The sequence below is a fragment of the Gymnoscopelus microlampas genome (assembly GCF_963454915.1).
Source record: "Gymnoscopelus microlampas genome assembly, chromosome: 13".
NCBI lineage: Eukaryota > Metazoa > Chordata > Actinopteri > Myctophiformes > Myctophidae > Gymnoscopelus > Gymnoscopelus microlampas.
In genome coordinates, this window is record NC_139950.1 from 37,797,875 (window position 1) to 37,819,152 (window position 21,278).

The 21,278-nt window shown below is 41.7% G+C and overlaps 1 protein-coding gene across 1 annotated transcript; it reads right to left on the bottom strand.

Moving 5' to 3' along the window:
* Window positions 1–120: 120 nt before the first annotated feature.
* Window positions 121–16,896, bottom strand: LOC311058441 (inhibitor of nuclear factor kappa-B kinase subunit alpha-like). Its single transcript, XM_084075892.1, has 22 exons — window positions 16,568–16,896; window positions 8,554–8,666; window positions 8,359–8,453; window positions 8,120–8,237; window positions 6,200–6,269; window positions 5,712–5,800; window positions 5,375–5,464; window positions 5,153–5,277; window positions 4,927–5,034; window positions 4,677–4,812; window positions 4,388–4,588; window positions 4,082–4,184; window positions 3,866–3,989; window positions 3,159–3,310; window positions 2,994–3,055; window positions 2,440–2,549; window positions 2,193–2,242; window positions 1,918–2,026; window positions 1,602–1,749; window positions 1,258–1,307; window positions 1,054–1,153; window positions 121–255 (listed from the first exon to the last, which is right to left on the bottom strand). Exons 2-22 carry the CDS (start codon window positions 8,656–8,658, stop codon window positions 196–198), a joined length of 2,205 nt encoding a protein of 734 aa, XP_083932018.1. The 5' UTR covers window positions 8,659–8,666; window positions 16,568–16,896; the 3' UTR covers window positions 121–195.
* Between the last annotated feature and the right edge of the window lie 4,382 nt (window positions 16,897–21,278).

The window sequence follows — 21,278 nt, forward strand, 5'->3', positions numbered from 1 at the left end:
TGACTGGGGCGACTGGACCTTGGTGGCCAGACATACGTGGGGGGCGACTGCTCCGCTATCTCTGGATTTCACCGTTCTTGTATTCAGCTGACATAATGAGGAATCACAAAGCTGTCAGCTAGTGTATTTCTGATAAGGCACATGCTAATATAGCTGGTTTATTATTCTTCACGTGTTGAGCGCTCTGGTCAATCTCTACAGCTTCTGTGAATCAGCTTGTACTGATCCATACTGAATCCAGCTCCAGTCTTCATCCTTGATTATAAACAAAGAGGTTTTAGAATCTAGTAATAGTATTTAAGTATGCACATTTGTTTTATTTCATCACAGTAAAAAATGTTACCAATTCAATTTCGTGTTTTATAAAAGGATGCACTACAGCTAGCCGCATATTTCAAAAGAATAAAATTAATAATAATAAAGAAAAATAAATAATAATTTGGCTAGCGGAAACCAATCAAGCTCTCTGCAGATGAGATATTGTTTTCTGCTCGATGCAGCTCTGCTTGAAGTGCTGAATGTAAGATCCCGCCCACTGTCTCAACTGTTTTTTTTGACCAGTCACAAACAATGTTCGCATTGCATTGGTGTCATCTGCGGTGATGTTCATTCAGCTAGTTAGAAAATCTTGAGGTGCAAGAAGAGTCAAAAAGAACTTTGCCAGGGGAAAGTATTTGTTTTTCTCCACAATTACGTCCATTTGTTCGTCCATTTGGACCTCACCATAATTTGTTTCTGCAAGAGGTATGCTGCACCCTTAACGCATTAGTCTCTGTTAAGACAGTCCCGTTGGCTCCTGCAATTAATAAATGTCATAAGAGATCCAAAAATAGGCGAACATTCAGCGAAAAATGGCAGACATGTTGCGAGCTTGTAGATCTGCAATTTTTGGCGAAGACATTTGGTGTAGAGGGAAAGGTGGGGGTAGGATAGAGCCCTAGGGGACCCCAGGCAATGAAGCATTTAGGGCTTAAGTGGTTAACAAAATGCTCCCACCAACCCTTTCTCTTGAGCATTTGAAAATTATGGAAGAGATCGGCTGCCATATCGTACCATGACACTGTGTTCCATCTCTTGGGTAGTGTCCTGCAGCAGAGAAGTCAGCTGATTCAGATAATGCTGATTCTCCCCCAGTAAGTATTGAACCGACTCTCTGAAAGACCAATACACTGGTTATCCACAACATATCAGGTACACATGATGACACAGATCTGAACTTGTACCAGTGGGCTGAGTCTTGTGTGATTCTTACTGTACCTCTCAATGTACCCTGGCAGAGATGACTGTGAAGGAGAACTTTTCTGGGCCTAAAGACACACCCACAGACAATATATATATATATAAAAGAATGAACATAATAATAAGTCTGTTTTATGTCATCCTAGATTATTTGAATGCATAAATAATATAAATTACACGTATTTAACTGGTTAAATATGTGTAAAGAATTGTGTACATGTCTTTTTAACATGTAAAGCTGTATTTATTGTCCCATTTTACAGTTGACATGTTCTACAGAAATGCCCCTTGGATGAGCTAGTTCCCAAATAGCCATTGATAGTTATGTACATTTTAGTACCATTTATCATATATTCACTTACACAGGCAATCTTGAGCAGGTACCAGATCTCTCTTTGTCTTTTCATCTGCATTTGCATCACTGCTACCTCAGTAGCTTTTATGTTCTCCACAGCTCTCTCCAACTTTGGGAACAAATTGACAATGCGTCTCTTACACACCAGGATCGTACTATAAAAGGAAGAGTAGGGGAGAAAAGAAAATGTAAATACAACTATACAAAGTATATACAAAATACAAACAACGAAATTGGTAACCCCTAATTCTGTTTTACTGCACTGTGTGTGTGCGTGCATGTGCGCAGTGCGGGCGTGTACACTACAGCAGTGGATTAAGTACCTTAGGTGAGTGTACAAGTCTTTTAACACTCTGTCCTGGTTCTGAACAGTTTGCAGTATGGCCTTCACCATCTCTGAGCTGTCACTGTAGCCATGTGGAGGGTCAGGACCTGCACCAATAATAATAATATTTATGTAAAGAACACTTATCAAAGCAATGTCACAAATGATTTGCATAAAACTGATTTCATACATGAAAGTCATACTAAATACTACATTATAGTATGCCATGCAAAGTGTATACCATATTCCAGTCTAAATGGACTGTATACTGACTTTTGCATTTAGCTTTCAGTTGCTTGTAGAGTTCAATGGCCTTTTCCTCCCTGAAAAGATAAATAGAGCAACCATCTACTACAGTTATAAAAAATGCTGTATATACCCAGAACATCATTATGACGAGTTTCACACGGCAACCATTTGTTCTTACGTCATACTGGGCAGGTGGGAAACCCCAGCCCGTCAATGACATAAGATCAAGACGGCTACCACGTGACGTAAATAAGGCCAAAAAGACACTGACAGCTGTTCCATGATGTCTGCTTGCCTCCTGGCAAATGGACTTCTCTGCAGCTCCACAATCTCAGAATGCAGAGACACTATCTCTTCATCCAGATACCCCACTTCTGCTACCTACAAAAAATGTTTAACAAGAATAAATATATAACATTGTGCATTAACTTTCAATTACTGCCCATAAATATTATATACAGTAGGGCTGCAACATTTAATCAAACTAATTGATTAAATAATATACATACAGTTGTGTACTGTAATGTAATTTAGATGGCATGTACTGTACTGTAACAGATGTTAGGTTCATTGTTTACCTGGTAGTATTCTACATCCTACAGTCTCAATGTGAAGATTGTTATTTCAAAAGTATTGTTTTTACACTGATGCTAAATTCGTTTACCTGGGATCCTAGTTTCTTGAGACGCTACACTGTCTTTACGCATTCTATATGAGAGCATGTGATTACCTAACCTATTGAAAGTCGCTTTGGATAAGAGTGTCTGCTGAATGCCTAAATTGTAAATCGTAATTGTACTGTAACTGTACTACAAAGCACCATACCTGTATAAACTCAACAGCCTTCTCTTCATTTTCCTGCCAGGTCTTCAGCATTTTCTCTGATGCTACGGACAACAGATGTTTGTACAGTTAGACCTTCTGACTGAGCTACTGTACAGTGCTTATTTTCAGTGAGTTTTTTTGACAGAGCGGGGAAGGTCTACTCACAGATGCCCGTATGTCTCTGCTCTGTGTACTGTTCCAGGTCGTAATCAATGCTGCTCTTGAAGAAAGACAATCTGGCTTTGAGCTGCTGCGACTGGGAGAACAGCAGGTTCTTATAACGCGTTAAGTTGGTGTTGTAACGCAGCAGACTCAGCCTACATGTGCACAAACATAAAGACATCCATGCAAACAAAATGAGGGAAACATTTCAGGATTTGTGCATGTGTGCTGTATGCTTACAAGCCCGGGCAGACTTTAATATCTATACTTTGACCTGATACTAAAGTCTGGATGTTGGTAACATAATTTCTAATGCACAACTTCAAACAACAGTTAGCAGCATGAACGTGAATACATAAGAATTCTGTCATCAATGTATTAAGCCAGAAAAAAAAATAACATGAAGGACATTTTCTCAATAAAACTATTCATTTGTGTGTGTATACAGTATGCGCAACACTACTGTAACTGCTGCACCACATCATCTCGAACTATGGCTGATAACAGCCATAGTTAAGTATAGCAACTCAATGCTCTGGCAATATACTGTACAGTTACAGTACATGGTGCAGCAGCTAAAGTTGTCTGTACGCAAAATTAGTTTTATTGATCATGTATATGAACTTGTGCTGCCTGCCTCCAGACTTTAGTATCACATCAGATTATAGATACTGAAATCTGTCTGTACTCTGTACCACATGTGTACCTACATTGCAGCCCTCTGTCCCTGGTACAGACGTATGTAATCTTCTTTTAGTCCACAGATGTAGCTCACTGCTTCTCCCCATACTTTTCTCAATGTAGCCAGTGGTAACTGAGTCTTGGTCTCCCTAACTGAGATACCAAATACATGTTTTTCATGATAGAAAGCACAATAGAGAGACAACATGAAGAGAGCGTCACTCACAGCAGAGTAAATGTTCTACCTATAAAGTTGACATTGTCTGGCAGAGGTCTAGCAGTCAGCGGTCCAGAGTATTTGGTAAGGCTCTTATCAAAAAGGTAAACAACGGAGCTGTCCCAGCCTCGCTGAGGAAACACAAAAAAAACATTTATCGATTATTTGTCGAAGAAGAGTGCTTGTTGGTGGGGTCTGTTTAACATGGTCTATGTATATTTAGTGTGTGTGTGTGTGTGTGTGTGTGTGTGTGTGTGTGTGTGTGTGTGTGTGTGTGTGCGTGCGTGCGTGCTTGCGTGCGTGCGTGCGTGCGTGTATGTTTATAGTGGATTACCAGTCCATCAGGGAGGCATTGGGCAGGCGCCTGGCGGGGGTCGAGCGAGATCCCAGCCTCCAATAACAGTTCTTGACTAAGCGGGGGGATGCGTGTGTGAGTGTGTGTTTCCAGACGCTGCTGCAGAGAGTGTAAGCTCTCCTCAGGATCCAAAACCAGGGAGTGCAACTGAGCAGATGTCATGTCCAACACATGGATCACCTGAAAAGAATCAGAGCGAGAGAATGGAATACATTTAGCATGCAGTCTCCTGAGGAGGCACCCGAAACCATTAAAAGCATTCAACAACCTTCATGTTGAGAATATTCTGCAGAGCACTGTAGCAGCTGGGTTGGTTGGAGTCAGCGTCCAGCCCACCACCACGTGTTGCTGGGTCCCACAGCAAAAGCATCTGTAGAAGTGACTCCAATGGCTCCAACACGGGCCTGCGCGGATGTGCAAGAACACACACACATACATACATACACAAGCTACAATTGTTGATGCTGTTGCACCACATATGTTCAGGTAAAAGGTTCACCAGATGATTTTGTCTGTACCTGCTGAGATTGTTGGGGTAAGGAACGTGTGTAGAGAATCTGACTTCTCCATTCATGTCTTCTACTGCCATGATGTCTTTGGGACCTTTGTTCTTGACTTTAGCTGTCCTGCAAAATCAGATTGCAGTATCTTTACTCCGCACCATTTAAAACATACAGCCTCGGGTCTGTCTTCAATACACCTCCACATCAGAAAGTAAAAGAGAATAAATGTATGTAGACATACCATTGCACAGGTTGCATGTGGTGTAAAAAGGGACGAAAGCCACAGGCACATTCAAAAATCATGGTCCCAAAGCTCCAGTAGTCCACAGTCACAGTGTAGGGTTTACTCTCAAACATTTCAGGGGCCTGGGACCCAAAGACAATAGCCCGTTAGCCCTTTATTCATTCTTATTATTTCAAAACTTGTTTGCTTGAAATTAACTGATACTGCCAAAACACTTACCAGATACTGTAGAGTTCCAACAAAGGACGTGCAAAGACTGCCCTGGTCAAGGTCTTTCGCATAGCCCAGATCTATGATTTTATGCACCAGCTAGAATGCAAAAGTAAGTGCAGAATGTATGGTAAGTACAGACACAAGAAAATGTGAATAGACAGTTAAGAAGACTGTGTATGTGCAAGTGAAACCACCTGGACGTGAACCCAGTTCTCCCGCATGGGAAACCAAACAATACCCATCATCCAAGAGTAATTTGTCTCTTAGTCAGGGTAGATATTAGGCTTCTAATACAATACTACTCTGCTACATACTGTAAGTATATGAGAGAAAATGAACTCACCTTCCCGTTTATCTCTTGTAATACTATGTTCTCTGGCTTCAGGTCTCTGTGGATGATCTTATTTTCATGGAGATACTGGACACCAGAACCTGAGCATATGATCAGAAATGTATACGTCCCATGAAGAATACACACCAGTTAGTGTATATTGGTGAGGAACAGATCGCAAGTTACAACTATAAGTAGAGGAAATGTGTCACACTCTCTCGGATCTGATTCTTTGATCTAGATTAGAAGAAGTCCGGATTTCTGAAAGGTCATCAAATAAAGATAAATAAATAAATACAGATGTTCACTGTCCAGGTGGTGCTCACCATCATGAGCAGTGCCTGGCAATGAATATAATTGGCTGTGTTCAAGGGTATTAAGAGAACTTCATATGGAGTGCGCGACACATTTTTTCTCTCCGAATTATGTCACATCTAATTGCTTTCCAAGTGAAAACATCACAACACTGAATTTCTGTCAAAAAGACAGAAAAACCTTACCAATATCACGGAGAAGGGCGAGAACTTCACTCTCCTTTAACCCACAGCAGTTTTCTGGCTTATTCAGGATCTAAATGGGGAAATGCAAAAAAGGGTAACACTGCAGTGCGTGAAAAGACATAATTTAACCCGTCTCTACAGTAGCAGTACGGGTGCGGTCACGTCCTGGTTGTTCGGTTAGACCGCACCCTAACATGTATTTATTTACTTAAACAGTTTCTACAGCATAAGTAGAGCCTGACTAATACATTGGTCAGCGAATATTATCAGCTGATATTGGTCTATCACAGATATACATCGTTATTATTGGTGTAGGCCTATATGATTTTTTTTTTTTTTTTTTTACAGAATATAGAATGCTTTGGAAATTGTTTTTTAAATAGAGATTAATACTGGCTAATATATCGATAATAATCAATATCTGACTCTAAATGCAAGGCAAGGGGACAATAAATCCACTGAAATGTCTTTGTTAATTTGCACTCATCAGAACTATGAGTTCTGCCATGCTATTCTGCCATGATGTCCAGGACCTGGGTAACTAATGTCGTTCTGTACTTCTATGGAATGACAATAAAACTCCTTGAACCTTGAACTTGAAATGCCTCAAATGATTGCTTATTGACACCTAATCTATAACCTCTACAACCTTATTTCTCATTCTCAAATGTTTTCATGAAGGTTTGGAGAAAGATCTTTCAGAACTTGTGTCGGTCACAGGTATAGTTAGACAAACAATAATTGTATTGCAGTGGCTACGGACACAATAGGCAGACAGGAGTGGTGCTTTGTGAGTAATATGTGGACCTGAGCAAAGGTCGATTTAATTGTGCGTTTCTGTATGACAGCACTGTGTTGGAAAGTCCACCTCATAAAGTAATCTTTATACTGGTCAGCTAAGAGACTTTCTGATTTAAACAGATCTTCATTGGATTCTTGTGGGCATAAAAACCTGAATCTCTTTGTGACCTTTTGCATGGCACAAAACCTACATGTTACTTCTGCAATGGCAATGTCTATAGTTGCTTTGAAGTGCTCCTTGGCATTCAGTGGTGGTTCATTCTAACCCTAACCAAGAAAGGGAATTCCCCAGGAAGGTTTTGAAGAATAAAGAAATGTGTTACGTTGGTTCATAAATTAGCTAAATATCAAAGTAAGCCTTGCCGAGCCATGGGGCCCATAGGGCAGGGGCCTGTCTCCTGTTTCTGTACTAGCGTGAGGCGGCTTGATGTACAAGTAGTACATCCCTCAGCCATGATGTAAAAGTACACCCCCTGGACATGACTCTGGTATGTGGCGGGGACTTACCCCCAATCCAACCCTTCATTCTGAGTCCCAAGCAGGGAGGCATTAGGTCCCATTTTTATATAGTCCTTGGTATGACCCGACCGCCGACCGGGGAATCAAACCCCAACCTCCCAATCTCAGGGTCGGACACTTTAAAAGAATATTTCACTTTCAAATCAAATAAACAAAAAAAATCATTTTTCCATTACTTTTTTCATATATTTATTTTATTTGAAAGTGAAATATCCCTTTAACCACAAGGCCACTGAGCTGGTGATATCAAAATTGCCCCCTATTTAATTTTTAACGGCGCTAGGATCCTGCTCTATACCTGACTTTGTCCGTGTTCACCGTCAACGTTCTGATTGGTCAGACCCGTCAACAAAGTGATTGGTCAGACCCGTCAACAAAGTGATTGGTCAAGCTTCACGTGACACATGGCTATAAACACATTATAAACACATATCGATGACATAATGTATCAAAGGCACCGCTACCTTCACACAGGGTGTGATTTTTTTAAGTATGCAAGGTCTGAGTGGATTTTCTGTGAGGCAGGGCCTGCATTTCTGGCCCCCTGCCTTCTCAGAGGGGGTATATTTTATGGTCCTGGTTGTTCTCATCATCCAGTACCTTGCGTAGGTCTCCTCTGGAGCAGTATTCCATGGCCAGAAGAGGAAGGTCATTTAGAGCAATGGAACTCATCTCTCCTGGAACCTCTCTGGCTTGAACTACATTCACATGGCTCAACCTGTCAGGAAGAGAAGATCAAAATGCACTGAACAGGAGTCAAGGTGGTTAGCTATTCAAGTAACTGTGAAAGGCATTAGTTGCGTTGGCAAGACATTCAGTCGATGGCCACCTGCACTCACTTCTTCATGATCTGTATCTCTCTGCTCCAGCGATCTTTGTTCTTACAGTTAAGCTCCAGACGGCACAATTTCACAGCGATTTTCTCTGCCGTCTCCTGTACCAAACACACATACAAACAAACAATAAGTAAGTAACAACACCTGAAGCTGTCCCAGGACCATGAGTATTGTGTAGTGGGTGGAGCCATAACTTACAAGGTGTTGATACAGGTAGACATGGCCAAAGCCCCCTGTCCCCAAGCGCTCCTTCATCTCCCATGAGCCACACAGCTGGTTCTGTCTGAGGGGAACCCTCTCCATAGTGTCACCTGTGAACATAGTGTTTAATTGACATGATGGTTTTATGGTACACAATAGCTAATCTTGAATTACGCACACAATCTCTAGACACATGACCAAAAACAGCAGTCACTCAATCCAGTAGTAGCCCTAGAATGGCTGTGGTATTACATACATTTCATGTATTCCATGCAGTGGTGGAAAATGTACTCACATGTTTTACTTAAGTAAAAGTACCAATACTGCAATATAGAAATACTCTGTTACAAGTAAAAGACCGGAATTCAAAATGTACTTGAGTAAATTTATAAAAGTATTGGTATCAATGTACTTTTTATTTATTATTATTTATTTTGTATATATTTCATTATTTTCTCATGCCTTTTTTGTACATAATGGTATATATTTTTTTTTCCCTCTGTATTCTTATGTTGATTTTTGAACTGTTTGGTTGCTACTATATATGTCTATGAAATTAATTCAAGGACCCCAACGGAAACAAGCCCGCAAGGACTTTTTTGGCCGGACCTTTTAGACAAAAGCATTATAAATGTAACTGTGTTGTTTTACATTCTTTTGCCTAATAAAAATTTCAATCAATCAATCAATCTTTAAAGTACCAAAAGTAGAAAGTACACATTATGCAGAATGTCCCATTTTAGAAGTTTTCAAATGTATAAAATGTATTAAAATCTTTTGAAAATAGCAGATCTACAAGCTCACAATGTACAAATGCAAAATATAAGGTGCTTACCCGCTTGCCCCAAATGTTAACTAGGTTTTCGGAGTATTTGTGCAATGTATTAGTCCATATTTTTCAATAAAGAAGTGTTTTAATCCGGTCTGTGGCCGATTCTGTCAGAAGTTCCCAATGGGCGGTAGTGACGAGACGCATCCGGTGAAAGCTGGAATTACACTCAATGTAAACAGGAAGTAAACGAGGGGGGGAAATGGCGTTCGGCCACAGGCGGGATTAAAACACTTCTTTATTGAAAAATATGGACTAGTACATTGTACAAATACTTCGGACACCTAGTTAACATTTGGGGCAAGCGGGTAAGTACGGTCAGGGGGCCTATGGATAATTCCTTTTCTATGCCAAGTTCAAAAAACAAAAAAGCTATATCCGTTTTTCATTCTAAAGCAAACAAACAAAAAAAGCCTCTTTTTCCATGTTTACTCTACAAACCCAGAAACACTAAAACGACACCAAAGCGGTCCCCTTTTTCGTTTTGCTTCATTCCTTTTTGTCATTCTTTGAGGTGCAACTGAAGAAGGAATAAGGTGTTGCTTTTCGCTTTTTTCATATCGAGAACTCGGATCCAAAACGGAAGTGGCGTCATTTCACCGTTCTGCCTTACAGAATTAATAAACGCTAAATCAAGTCAAAACTGCCAGCTTTTTCATTTTTGTCTTTTGCATTCTATCATTATGTATTTTGGGACTAAAGAAGTAAATTGGCGTCATAGTGTTTTCCTTTTCAGTTTCACAATACGAAAAACCCAAATGGATTATTTTATTTGTATTTATTATTTATTTCCTTCTCAGTAAAAAGAGAGTAAATTGGCGTCATAGTGTTTTCCTCTTCAGTTTCACAATACGAAAAGCCCAAATGGATTATTTTATTTTTATTTATTATTTATTTCCTTCTCAGTAAAAAAGAGACAGTTCACGACGTCACGGGAGAGGTGGGGCGGAGTCGGGCATGAGGGTATGGAGTGGGGTGAGGTTTGGGGTTTATGGAGGTGGAGGATTTGGGAGGTGGGGGCGGGGGGGCTTCACGTCGGAGGTGGGGGGGGGGGGGGCACAGCTTACATGCATTTTCTTTCTTTATTATTTTTTTTCTCACTTTCCCCAATAATTGTGTTTTGTGTGTAGGTGATTAGCGTAGTGGTTAGGCCAGGGGTCTTCAACGTTTTCAGCCCAAGGACCCCCTAGCTGAGAGAGAGATGAAGCAGGGACCCCCTCTATATTGAATAAAATTGTGTTTCAGATTCAACTTGTGTTTACGTGGTCTGCTATTCTTTCCCTCTACACCTAAACCTCTTTGCCAAAAATAGCCGATCTACAAGCTCACAACGTTGTGAGCTTGTAGATCTGCTACTTTTGGCTAAAGTTCTCATCAGAAAAGGGATGCTAGGGTAGGGTTCAAGTGGTTAAGGTAAAAAAAAAAAACATATCGCACAAAGATTTGGCGGACCCCCTGTAGTAACCCTGAGGACCCCCTAGGGGTCCCGGACCCCCTGTTGAAGACCCCAGACATTTTAAGCAACTTTGACAGATAGTGCCTGATATACCAAATGAAACACTGACGCTCTTATCCGTAACAACCACTTTAGCCCTATTTTATAGGCTATGTGAAAATGGCAGATATTACAACGCGTCGCATCACGCGCGAGCGCGCACACACACACACACACACACACACACACACACACACACACACACACACACACACACGTCGGTCTGATGTGCGTGCGGGTCGGGTTTTTTCATGACCCGCCCCGCCCTGCCCCACCACGGAACCCAACCCGCCTCAACCCGTCCCGCGATCCCATACATAAATCTATGTCTCAACCCGCCCCGCGACCCGCGGTGGGAATATATTTATATAGCGCTCTTTTAAGTAATTCATTTTGTCTCTAATCAAGCGAAAATCTTTTCTGCGCAGAGAGCTGCTTGAGTGCCTGTCTGTCTGTCTGTCTGTCTGTCTGTCTGTCTGTCTGTCTGTCTGTCTGTCTGTCTATACATCTATTTAAATATCTATCTATCTATCTATCTATCTATCTATCTATCTATCTATCTATCTATCTATCTATCAGCAATAAGGCCTAGCTCCCCCCCCATAAACAATATCAGTTTAATGATGACAGCCCCGAATTCCGTCCGTCCGTAACCCGCGGGTCAGTCGCTCTCACACGCATTTAAAAAAAAAATAATTTATAATTTTATTTAGCCCATGACAATGTTGTGCTAGACCAGGGGTCTTCAACGTTTTCAGCCCAAGGACGAGAGAGAGATGAAGCAGGACCCCCTCTATTAAAATTGTGTTTCAGATTCAACTTGTGTTTACGTGGTCTGCTATTCTTTCCACCTAAACCTCTTTGCCAAAAATAGCCGATCTACAAGCTCACAACGCCTCGCAGCTTGAGGCGTTGTGAGCTTGTAGATCTGCTACTTTTGGCTAAAGTTCTCCTCAGAAAAGGGATGCTAGGGTTCAAGTGGTTAAGTAAAAAAAAAAATCATATCACACAAATATTTGGCGGACCCCCTGTAGTAACTCTGAGGACCCCCTAGGGGTCCCGGACCCCCTGTTGAAGACCCCTGGATTAGGCAGTCAGAGCTGACAAGTGTCGGTGTTGCGCCCCGAACATATTCAATCTGCGCTGCAGTGTGAGCTTGTGGATCTGCAAAGCGATCCTGATGAATTATGCTTTAATAATGTGACATTGTAGCCTTCGTCTGGCAGAAGGGGGGGGGGGGGGGGGGGTAATAATAATGAGAATAAAAGTAAAATCCTTCAAATTATTGAATGATTATAATTATAATGAGGTAAGCTCTGTCTGGCTCTGCTACATGGTCAGTCCATAATTACTATTCACAAATGGAAAGGGGGAAAACAGCTCGTTTACAGCTTATTATACCACCCAATAGCTTACATTTTGATTCATTCTCTGTGGCTGCGGTTACATGGACATCATGTATTCATTCAGAATGAACTCATTCTGAATAGAGGAATCTGTTCCACAGTTCCACTCACCTGTTTACATGGGACCTGAATAAAAGTATTCCTCGGTTACATGACCCAAAGCATTCATTCGCAATATAACTTTTGACATGCGCAAAGTGGTTCTCGCCTACGCCCGGGCATGGATCAGGGGCCGCCCGGCTCCACTAGGGGCAGAGCTTCCCCTGGTGGGCATGGGAGGAGGCAATCCTCGCAACCCGATCGCCCCCCAAACACGGTGAAAAAAAAAAAAAAACGGATTGACAAACGCATGCCTTGCCCTTGTGCGTCTGTCTACAAACTAAGTGCCTTTGATCCTAACCACCTTTGATGTGTGCGCAAATGGGCCATCAAGTTTGTCTGATCTCCCAGTGGGGAGCTAACGACCGCTGTTGATTCATTGACTGAAGCCATCCACACCTATTTAATTGTTGTTGTTTTTTTCCTCGAAAGCAAAATTGTTAAAAGACTCATCGAGAAATCATCGAGGATCACCCCCCCCCCCCCTTTTAACTCATTAATAATACATTCTTAATTTATAACTAATAACGAATTGCTTGAGCTGTATATTTTAAATATAAGAACAGTTTTTGCACACAGGGGCTGGACTTTACGCACCGTCTTTACGCACGTTGGATTTACTTGCATGCAACGTGTCTGTCTGTCTGTCTGTCTGTCTGTCTGTCTGTCTGTCTGTCTGTCTGTCTGTCTGTCTGTCTGTCTGTCTGTCTGTCTATCTAGTTAGTGAGCGCTATCTATCGTAAGCCTCTTCAGAAGCTCACCGAAAAGCGCTCATACCGCAGGGGTCCATATAACAAATATGCTCACAGAAGTGTGTGAGTGATAAACGTAAATTATATAATTAATATGGCCTGCAATTATCTAATGCTGCCAGAGAGAACCACAATGTTCTCTATTTCTTGCAAAAGTCTAGAAAGACATGTGTCCATGGCACGTTAGTGCGCCCCAGCCATGATTTTTTGATTGATAGCATATAATAGAAGGCATGGGCATTTTAGCATTTTTGGTTGTGCATGTTATAGTGCCCTTGATATCAAAACGTTTCCCCGTTAGTGGTGCGTAAAAGTGTGGCTCTTTTCGGTGAAATTACATTGTGCGCATCGGGCGCATCTGCCTTCGGGGATTTGAGTCAAAAAAGATGATTCTGGCATTTTAGGGATGAGATCTGATTTGACAACTGTTTGTCTTATATTAGGAGGATGTTTGTAGACAACTCTGGGCATGTCCTTGAAAGTAGTGGCCAATTTCGGGTCGCTACTGGATATACCAATGTTCTTTTATTGTGCGTTCAAACTCCTTACCAAGGGCTGAATATTGTAGCCTACAATGCATAAGGGAGTGTTACTTGGGGAGGCGTCCCGTTCGGACTGTAGGGTATAATACAGAAAAATGAACTAGAGAGTTCACAGAATAAATACAAATTTGAATTAGAGCAATCGCTTGAGAAATGACATGGGGTCGGGGAACTGAGGCAAGAGGAGGCATCATAACATACACCGGACCCGACATTGGTACCATAGGCCTACTGTAGGCATAGGCCTATAGCTTTGTATTGCCTTGAAATAAAAGATAATTTGACAGACATGGCTATAGCCTACATGTTACTGATTATTTGGAATGTTATATTATTGTAACCGCTGCAATATTGATTGTAATGGATTCATAAACTCAATGGAGAGGGCCTCTCCATGAGGGCGCGCACAGTGCACAATGCGTAATGGAGCGAGGGAGGGAGTGTTATGACATATAACAACGGTAATAACAACGGTTATAACAACGGAATAATGTTAAAGTCCGTTGTTACTCACACCATAATCCTCTCAGGAGCATTGCATGTAAAATCCAAGACATATACAGTCAATAGTCTAATAGGCTGCTTTTAAATCTACAATGAATCAAAATGTAAGCTATTGGGTGGTATAATAAGCTGTAAACGAGCTGTTTTCCCCCTTTCCATTTGTGAATAGTAATTATGGACTGACCATGTAGCAGGAATACCGCCCAACTCACTCCAAATCCAACTCACTCCATGAAGACTTAAGAAATATTTGCCCAACTCACTCCAGGGCTCGCCCAACTCACTCCAGGGCTGGGACAACTCCTTCCAGGACCAAAGACCAACTCCCTCCAGGACCATAGCCAACTCACTCCAGGACCAAACCCAACTCACTCCATGCAATGTCACCAGTGTAATATTGGTTCAATGTGTCAGTGGTGTAAAGTAACTAAGTACATTAACTTAAGTACTGTACTTATGTACAATGTTGGGTATTTGTGCGTTATTTGAGTATTCCCAACTTCCAATGGTTTTACCTCTACTCCACTACATATTGGATCCACATATTGTTTTTTTACTCCACTAAATGTATTTGTTTTACTAGTTACTTTGCAGCTATAAATTATAATATTATAGTGTGTGTGTGTGTGTGTGTGTGTGTGTGTGTGTGTGTGGGTTGAATCGGTGGAGACTCTTACATTCTAACCCTAACCCTAACCCTAACCTGGGTGGAGGGTGATTATGCGGGTGAACTCAGTGGAGGAGGGCCAAAACCTTAACGAGGAATATAACAACACCTCTTGATTTGACCAACAATAGAATAAGACATCTAACAAACACTGGACTCCAAGTGCCAAAGTGGCCAGCGAGCCCCCCCCCCCCCCCCCCCCAGAACCATTAAGTTGTTTTGTAGAGACAGTATTTAAAACTTTAACCAAGCCTAAAACAGAATAGAGTTAAAAGTAACAAATTCCTCAATATTGTACTTAATTCCTCAATATTGTACTCAATAATCATTTTTGGAGTGAGTTGGGCAAGTGTGTGGAGTGAGTTGGGCAAGTGTGTGGAGTGAGTTGGGCAAGTGTGTGGAGTGAGATGTCTGGAGTGAGTTGGGCGCGATTTGGAGTGAGTTGGATTTGGAGTGAGTTGGGCGGTTACCTGTAGCAGAGCCAGACAGAGCCTATACCTCATTATAATTATAATCATTCAATAATTTGAAGGATTTTACTTTTATTCTCATTATTATTACCCCCCCCCCCCTTCTGCCAGACGAAGGCTACAATGTCACATTATTAAGCATAATTCATCAGGATCGCTTTGCAGATCCACAAGCTCACACTGCAGCGCAGATTGAATATGTTCGGGGCGCAACACCGACACTTGTCAGCTCTGACTGCCTATACCACTACGCTAATCACCTACTGTTTAAAGTCATGAAACTTTATGTTCAATTTAACACAATTCTTGGGGAAAGTGAGAAAAATAATAATAAAGAAAGAAAATGCATGTAAGCTGTGCCCCCCCACCTCCCAAATCCTCCGCCTCCATAAACCCCAAACCTCACCCCGCCTCCGCCTCGCCCCCACCTCTCCCGTGACGACGGTGACGTCTCTCTGTTTTACTGAGAAGGAAATAAATAATAAATAAAAATAAAATAATCCATTTGGGCTTTTCGTATTGTGAAACTGAAAAGGATAACACTATGACGCCAATTTACTCTCTTTTTACTGAGAAGGAAATAAATATTATGAAAATAAAATAATCCATTTGGGTTTTTCGTATTGTGAAACTGAAAAGGAAAACACTATGACGCCAATTTACTTCTTTAGTCCCAAAATACATAATGATAGAATGCAAAAGACAAAAATGAAAAAGCGGGCAGTTTTGACTTGATTTAGCGTTTATTCATTCTGTAAGGCAGAACGGTGAAATGACGCCACTTCCGTTTTGGATCCGAGTTCTCGATATGAAAAAAGCGAAAAGCAACACCTTATTCCTTCTTCAGTTGCACCTCAAAGAACGACACAAGGAATGAGGCAAAACGAAAAAGGGGACCGCTTTGGTGTCGTTTTAGTGTTTCTGGGTTTGTAGAGTAAACATGGAAAAAGAGGCTTTTTTTGTTTGTTTGATTTAGAATGAAAAACGGATATAGCTTTTTTGTTTTTTGAACTTGGCGTAGAAAAGCAATTATCCATAGGCCCCCTGACCAAGTACCTTATATTTTGCATTTGTACATGTTTGGAGAAATACGGGCTTTACTGGTGACATTTCAGGGCAAACTGGGGGGGTGGTCGCTAAGACTCTCGTAAATACGAAAGTAAAAGTCAGATTCGATAAAATACACCTACGATAGTCTTGATCTAAGGCTAATATACCAATCCATGAACAAAATGTCTGCAACTCACCTGCTGGGCCAGTCGAGAAAATCACAGTTCTTCTTGAGCGACAATGTTCTTATTATTTGTCAGAGAGTTTCCATGCTGTGCGAGTGTGCGCTGTTGTTGTGCGACGTTCTGTCGCACAATTCGACGAAGTGAACTAACGAAAAGATCCCAATGCGCATTTCGTTAAATTAAACCTTCCATCCTCCCCAGTCCATCACACGTTGTGTGTTGGTAATGTTCTCAACAACTATGTCTGAACGACAAACAACAACAACAACAACAACAACAACAACGTAGCCTCAACAAGTGAAAGTATATATAAACTGAACTGCACTCTGAACTCACAGCCAGCCAGACACCTCCTCTACGCATGCGCCTACACACCACTGAGCTTCATAGCATAGGGATGGGCAGTGTTGCCATGTCTGCTTATTATAAGCGACTTTGGGCTTGTTCTTCTGTAAAGTTGCTTGTAAAAATTGGTAGTTGTGGGTTGAGTTTTTTTGGGGGGCTTGCTTCTAAAATGTAGATGCTTATTTAGGCTTGCTTCCAGGGAGCTGCTGCTCCCTGCTGGGCCAGGGAGCATTTTTCTTGTTAGAATGTTAAAAAAAAATCCAAATATTCCACATTTTTTGAAAATAGCAGATCTACAAGCTCATAACGTGTTGCATCGCGGTGATGATTTTAACTATGTGCTCATATGGGAAAGCTTCTTTTGGGCTTGTTTTCTTAGATCTGGTTGCTTATCTCTCTCGCAAAACCTGGCAACACTGACAAGAACCATCTCACATGTTGTGTAGGTTAGCGACTGTGCTGCCTTCGCTTAAGCGGCAACACAACTGTAATTGGGGATTTCCCTTCCACCAACCCACGTCCAACTGGGGGGAAAATGTTCAATCAACCATGTGTCATTTACTGATTTTTTTTAAGTAGTCTTCATTTGTTGCTATGGTATTAGAGTCAATATTCAAGAAGGTTTCTTTGTCAATCACATGTGCAGTGTGACATGCTCATATATACAAACAAAACGAGATATAATAAAACAAGGCATAAAAAAAAAAAAAAAAATGTATATTATTCATCATCACTATACAATTTGATTGATTGATTGATGTACTTTATTTTGTAACATGAGAAGAACATCAGTACATGGAAGTACAAATTCACAATACAAGGTCTACTAAACTGGGAGACTCATTAAGCAGCACTGAGCTTGTTTAAGATGAGATCCCCACGCACACAAATCATGATGACATATAATAGACAGACAGATATACACACTACTATACAGAATGTCATACAATCAGCTTACAGGTTACTGGTATGAAGAGTGAAAAGTCTTTGAAACTGATATATAGTAAGTGATCCATTCCTATTCCCAATTTTTCTGTTCATTATTTTGTTTCATCAGCTCTAATTTCACTTCTTTATCCTGTAGCACGAATGGTTCTCTCTTTCTGATTGGTGTCCTCACCTGGGTAACAGGAACATTCTGGGCACTAGGGAAAACTGGGCACCTTGGACGAGTGGGCACCTGGAAGAGTGGGCACTTACGGGTGGAGAAGAGTGGGCCCTAGGGAAATCTGGGCACCGGGATAACTGGGCACTAGGAAAAGTGGGTACTAGGGAAATGTGGACACCTGGAAGAGTGGGCACTTAGGGGTGGAGACCTGCAAATATATTGTCTCTTTACTAAAGGGATGGAGAAACAAGGAGACCCATGTTACTGAAGAAAACTCTATATAACAGTAATTACTACAGGAATATTAATAGAGCTAACAAAACAATAACTCCCCTTAAGGAAAAAGAATATACAGAATATAATGGGAGAATACTGCAGATGCATCTGATGGCCTGTAGGAGTCACTGTGGTGCTGGTGTTAAGTCAGTTTGGACAGGCTCATACAGCTCATGCCTCCATCACTCTCTTGCCTTCCTTCCCCATTCGTGGCAGGAGTTAATATGGTTCTCTTCCAGATGTCATTGAATGTCATTTTGGTCCAATAGACCAAGGCATCTTGTATCAGGCATCCTGATTAATCAAATATTGGGAGCTTATTTTTAATTGTGTGGATATTCCTTAATTTTGTAGTTATTTGTTTATCCTGCACCTAAACCCATTTTGGTTGTATCATGATGTGCATACCAATTGACAGTTTTTCTAACTACAGTATGTGTCTGTGGCAATGGAATTTGGTCAAATAAATTCTCTGTGCTCATCACCAATGGCCAAGCAAAGAGGAACCTTGATATTATGCTTTTGGCCTCAAGGACAAGCTGCAGGAAGCACAGATGATTATGTGGTAAATGGTGCATTTACTGCATTTATATAGCGCTTTTATCCAAAGCGCTTTACATAGATTGTGCATTACATTCACCCACCTATGGAGGAGGAATCCACGCAAGGCACCAACCTGCTCATGGGGAGCAATTAGGGGTTCAGTGTCTTGCTCAAGGACACTTTGACACTAACTCTGGGGGAGCGCCCCAGCCCGCAATCGAACTGGGAACCTAGTGGTTTCCAGTTCGCTCTACCGGCCACTCTACCCCTGAGCCACTGCCGCCCAGGGGTGGTGCTTATATACAGTTTACAGTTAGTTTATTTACTGTGAAATCAATGTTGCCAGATTCCCTCAATCATTTCATGTACAAGTATTGCGCTCTTTTGATATTTCAACAGCCCTTCTTTAGAAATCAAATGAGGCAAAAACACCAACCCTTTCTTCACAGTCAAACACACACTTTCCCATTTTCTCACTGATTCAACTACATGATGATGGTGATGAGAGTGTCTGACTGATGGACCTCATGAAGCTCCCTTCCTCGGCTTTTAAGAGATTCCTACGCTGTTTTGCACTTGCTTTTTGCATGCCCCTCTAAAGTCCTATAGATAAACTGGTGGGATAAACATACACTTGTAGACACTATTGAGGAAGGTCCAGACGGATCGAAACGCTTGTCATTAAATAAAAAATCACACCCAGTGTGAAGTGGGCGGTGTGTGGTCATCACAACATGACTCACTTTAAAAAAATCACACCCTGTGTGAAGGAAGCGGTGCCTTTGGGGCGGGACTTAACTCATTTCAGTTTGTCCCTATTGGTGGTCTGAGTCCACTTACCAAATTTGTACTTGGTAGCATGCTGCAAACTGGAATGATGGCTGTTTAAAGCCCAGCCAATGGGCAGACAGAGGGGGCGGGGCTTAAGTAATGACAGTTCTATTGCTGGCTTTAGTCCATGTACAAAATGTGTACTCCATAGCATGCTGCGAACTTGAGTTATGGCTGTTTGAAGGCCAGCCAATGGGAAGACAGAGGGGGCGGGGCTTCAGCAATTCATGCTGGTCCCTATTGGTGGTCTAAGTCCACATACCAAATGTGGACTTGGTGGCATGCTGCAAACTGGAGTTATAGCTGTTTAAAATCCCGTGCTCATCCCGTGCTCATACGGGCGCTGGGGGTCCCTGGACCCCTCTTTGATAACTTCATCAATTCATGCTCGTGCCTATTGGTGGTCTAAGTCCACATACCAAATGTGGACTTGGTGGCATGCTGCAAACTGGAGTTATAGCTGTTTAAAATCCCGTGCTCATCCCGTGCTCATACGGGCGCTGGGGGTCCCTGGACCCCTCTTTGATAACTTCATCAATTCATGCTCGTGCCTATTGGTGGTCTAAGTCCACACACCAAATGTGGACTTGGTGGCATGCTGCAAACTGGAGTTATAGCTGTTTAAAATCCGTGCTCATCCCGTGCTCATACGGGCGCTGGGGGTCCCTGGCCCCCTCTTTGATAACGTCATCAATGCATGATCGTCCCTATTGGTGGTCTAAGTCCACATACCAAATTTGGACTTGGTGGCATGCTGAAAACTGAAGTTATAGCTGTTTGCTTCTTTGCCGTGCTCATCCCGTGCTCACACAAACGGACGGACACGCAGACAGAGTCAAACGTAGAGCGGTTGGCACCGCTAAAAATCCTAAGCATTCTTCCTCCACACTGGGGGGAGAAAACAGCATCTGAAAGTTTGATGAGATGCATTTTTACACGTGAGCGCAGTGGCCACTTTTCCATTGCATCTTATGAGCGGTGGGTTTTATTTGGTGCCAGCCTGCGCGCACAGTATACTGGTTCTTATCAGTGATGATGTTGTCTGATAAGGGGTCTATTAGTAGCAGGAGTTAATCTATGGTTCTCTTCCAGATGTCATTGAATGTCATTTTGGTCCAATAGACCAAGGCATCTTGTATCAGGCATCCTGATTTATCAAATATTGGGAGCTTATTTTTCATTGTGTGGATATTTCTTACTTTTGTAGCAATTTATTTACCCTGTGCCTAAACCCATTTTGGTTGTATCATGATGTGCATACCAATTGACAGTTTTTCTAACACAGTATGTGTCTGTGGCAATGACATTTGGCCAAATAAATTCACCAATGGGCAAGCAAAGAGGAACTATGCTTTTGGCCTCAAGGACAAGCTGCAGGAAGCACAGATGATTATGTGGTGCTTACAGTTTACAGTTAGTTTATTTACTGTGAAATCAATTTCCTCAATCATTTCATGCACAAGTATTGCGCTCTTTTTATATTTCAACAGCCCTTCTTTAGAAATCAAATAAGCCAGGAACATCAACCCTTTCTTCAACCTCAAACACACACTTACCTATTTTCTCACTGATTCACATATAATGATGGCGATGTGAGTGTCTGACTGATGGACCTCATGA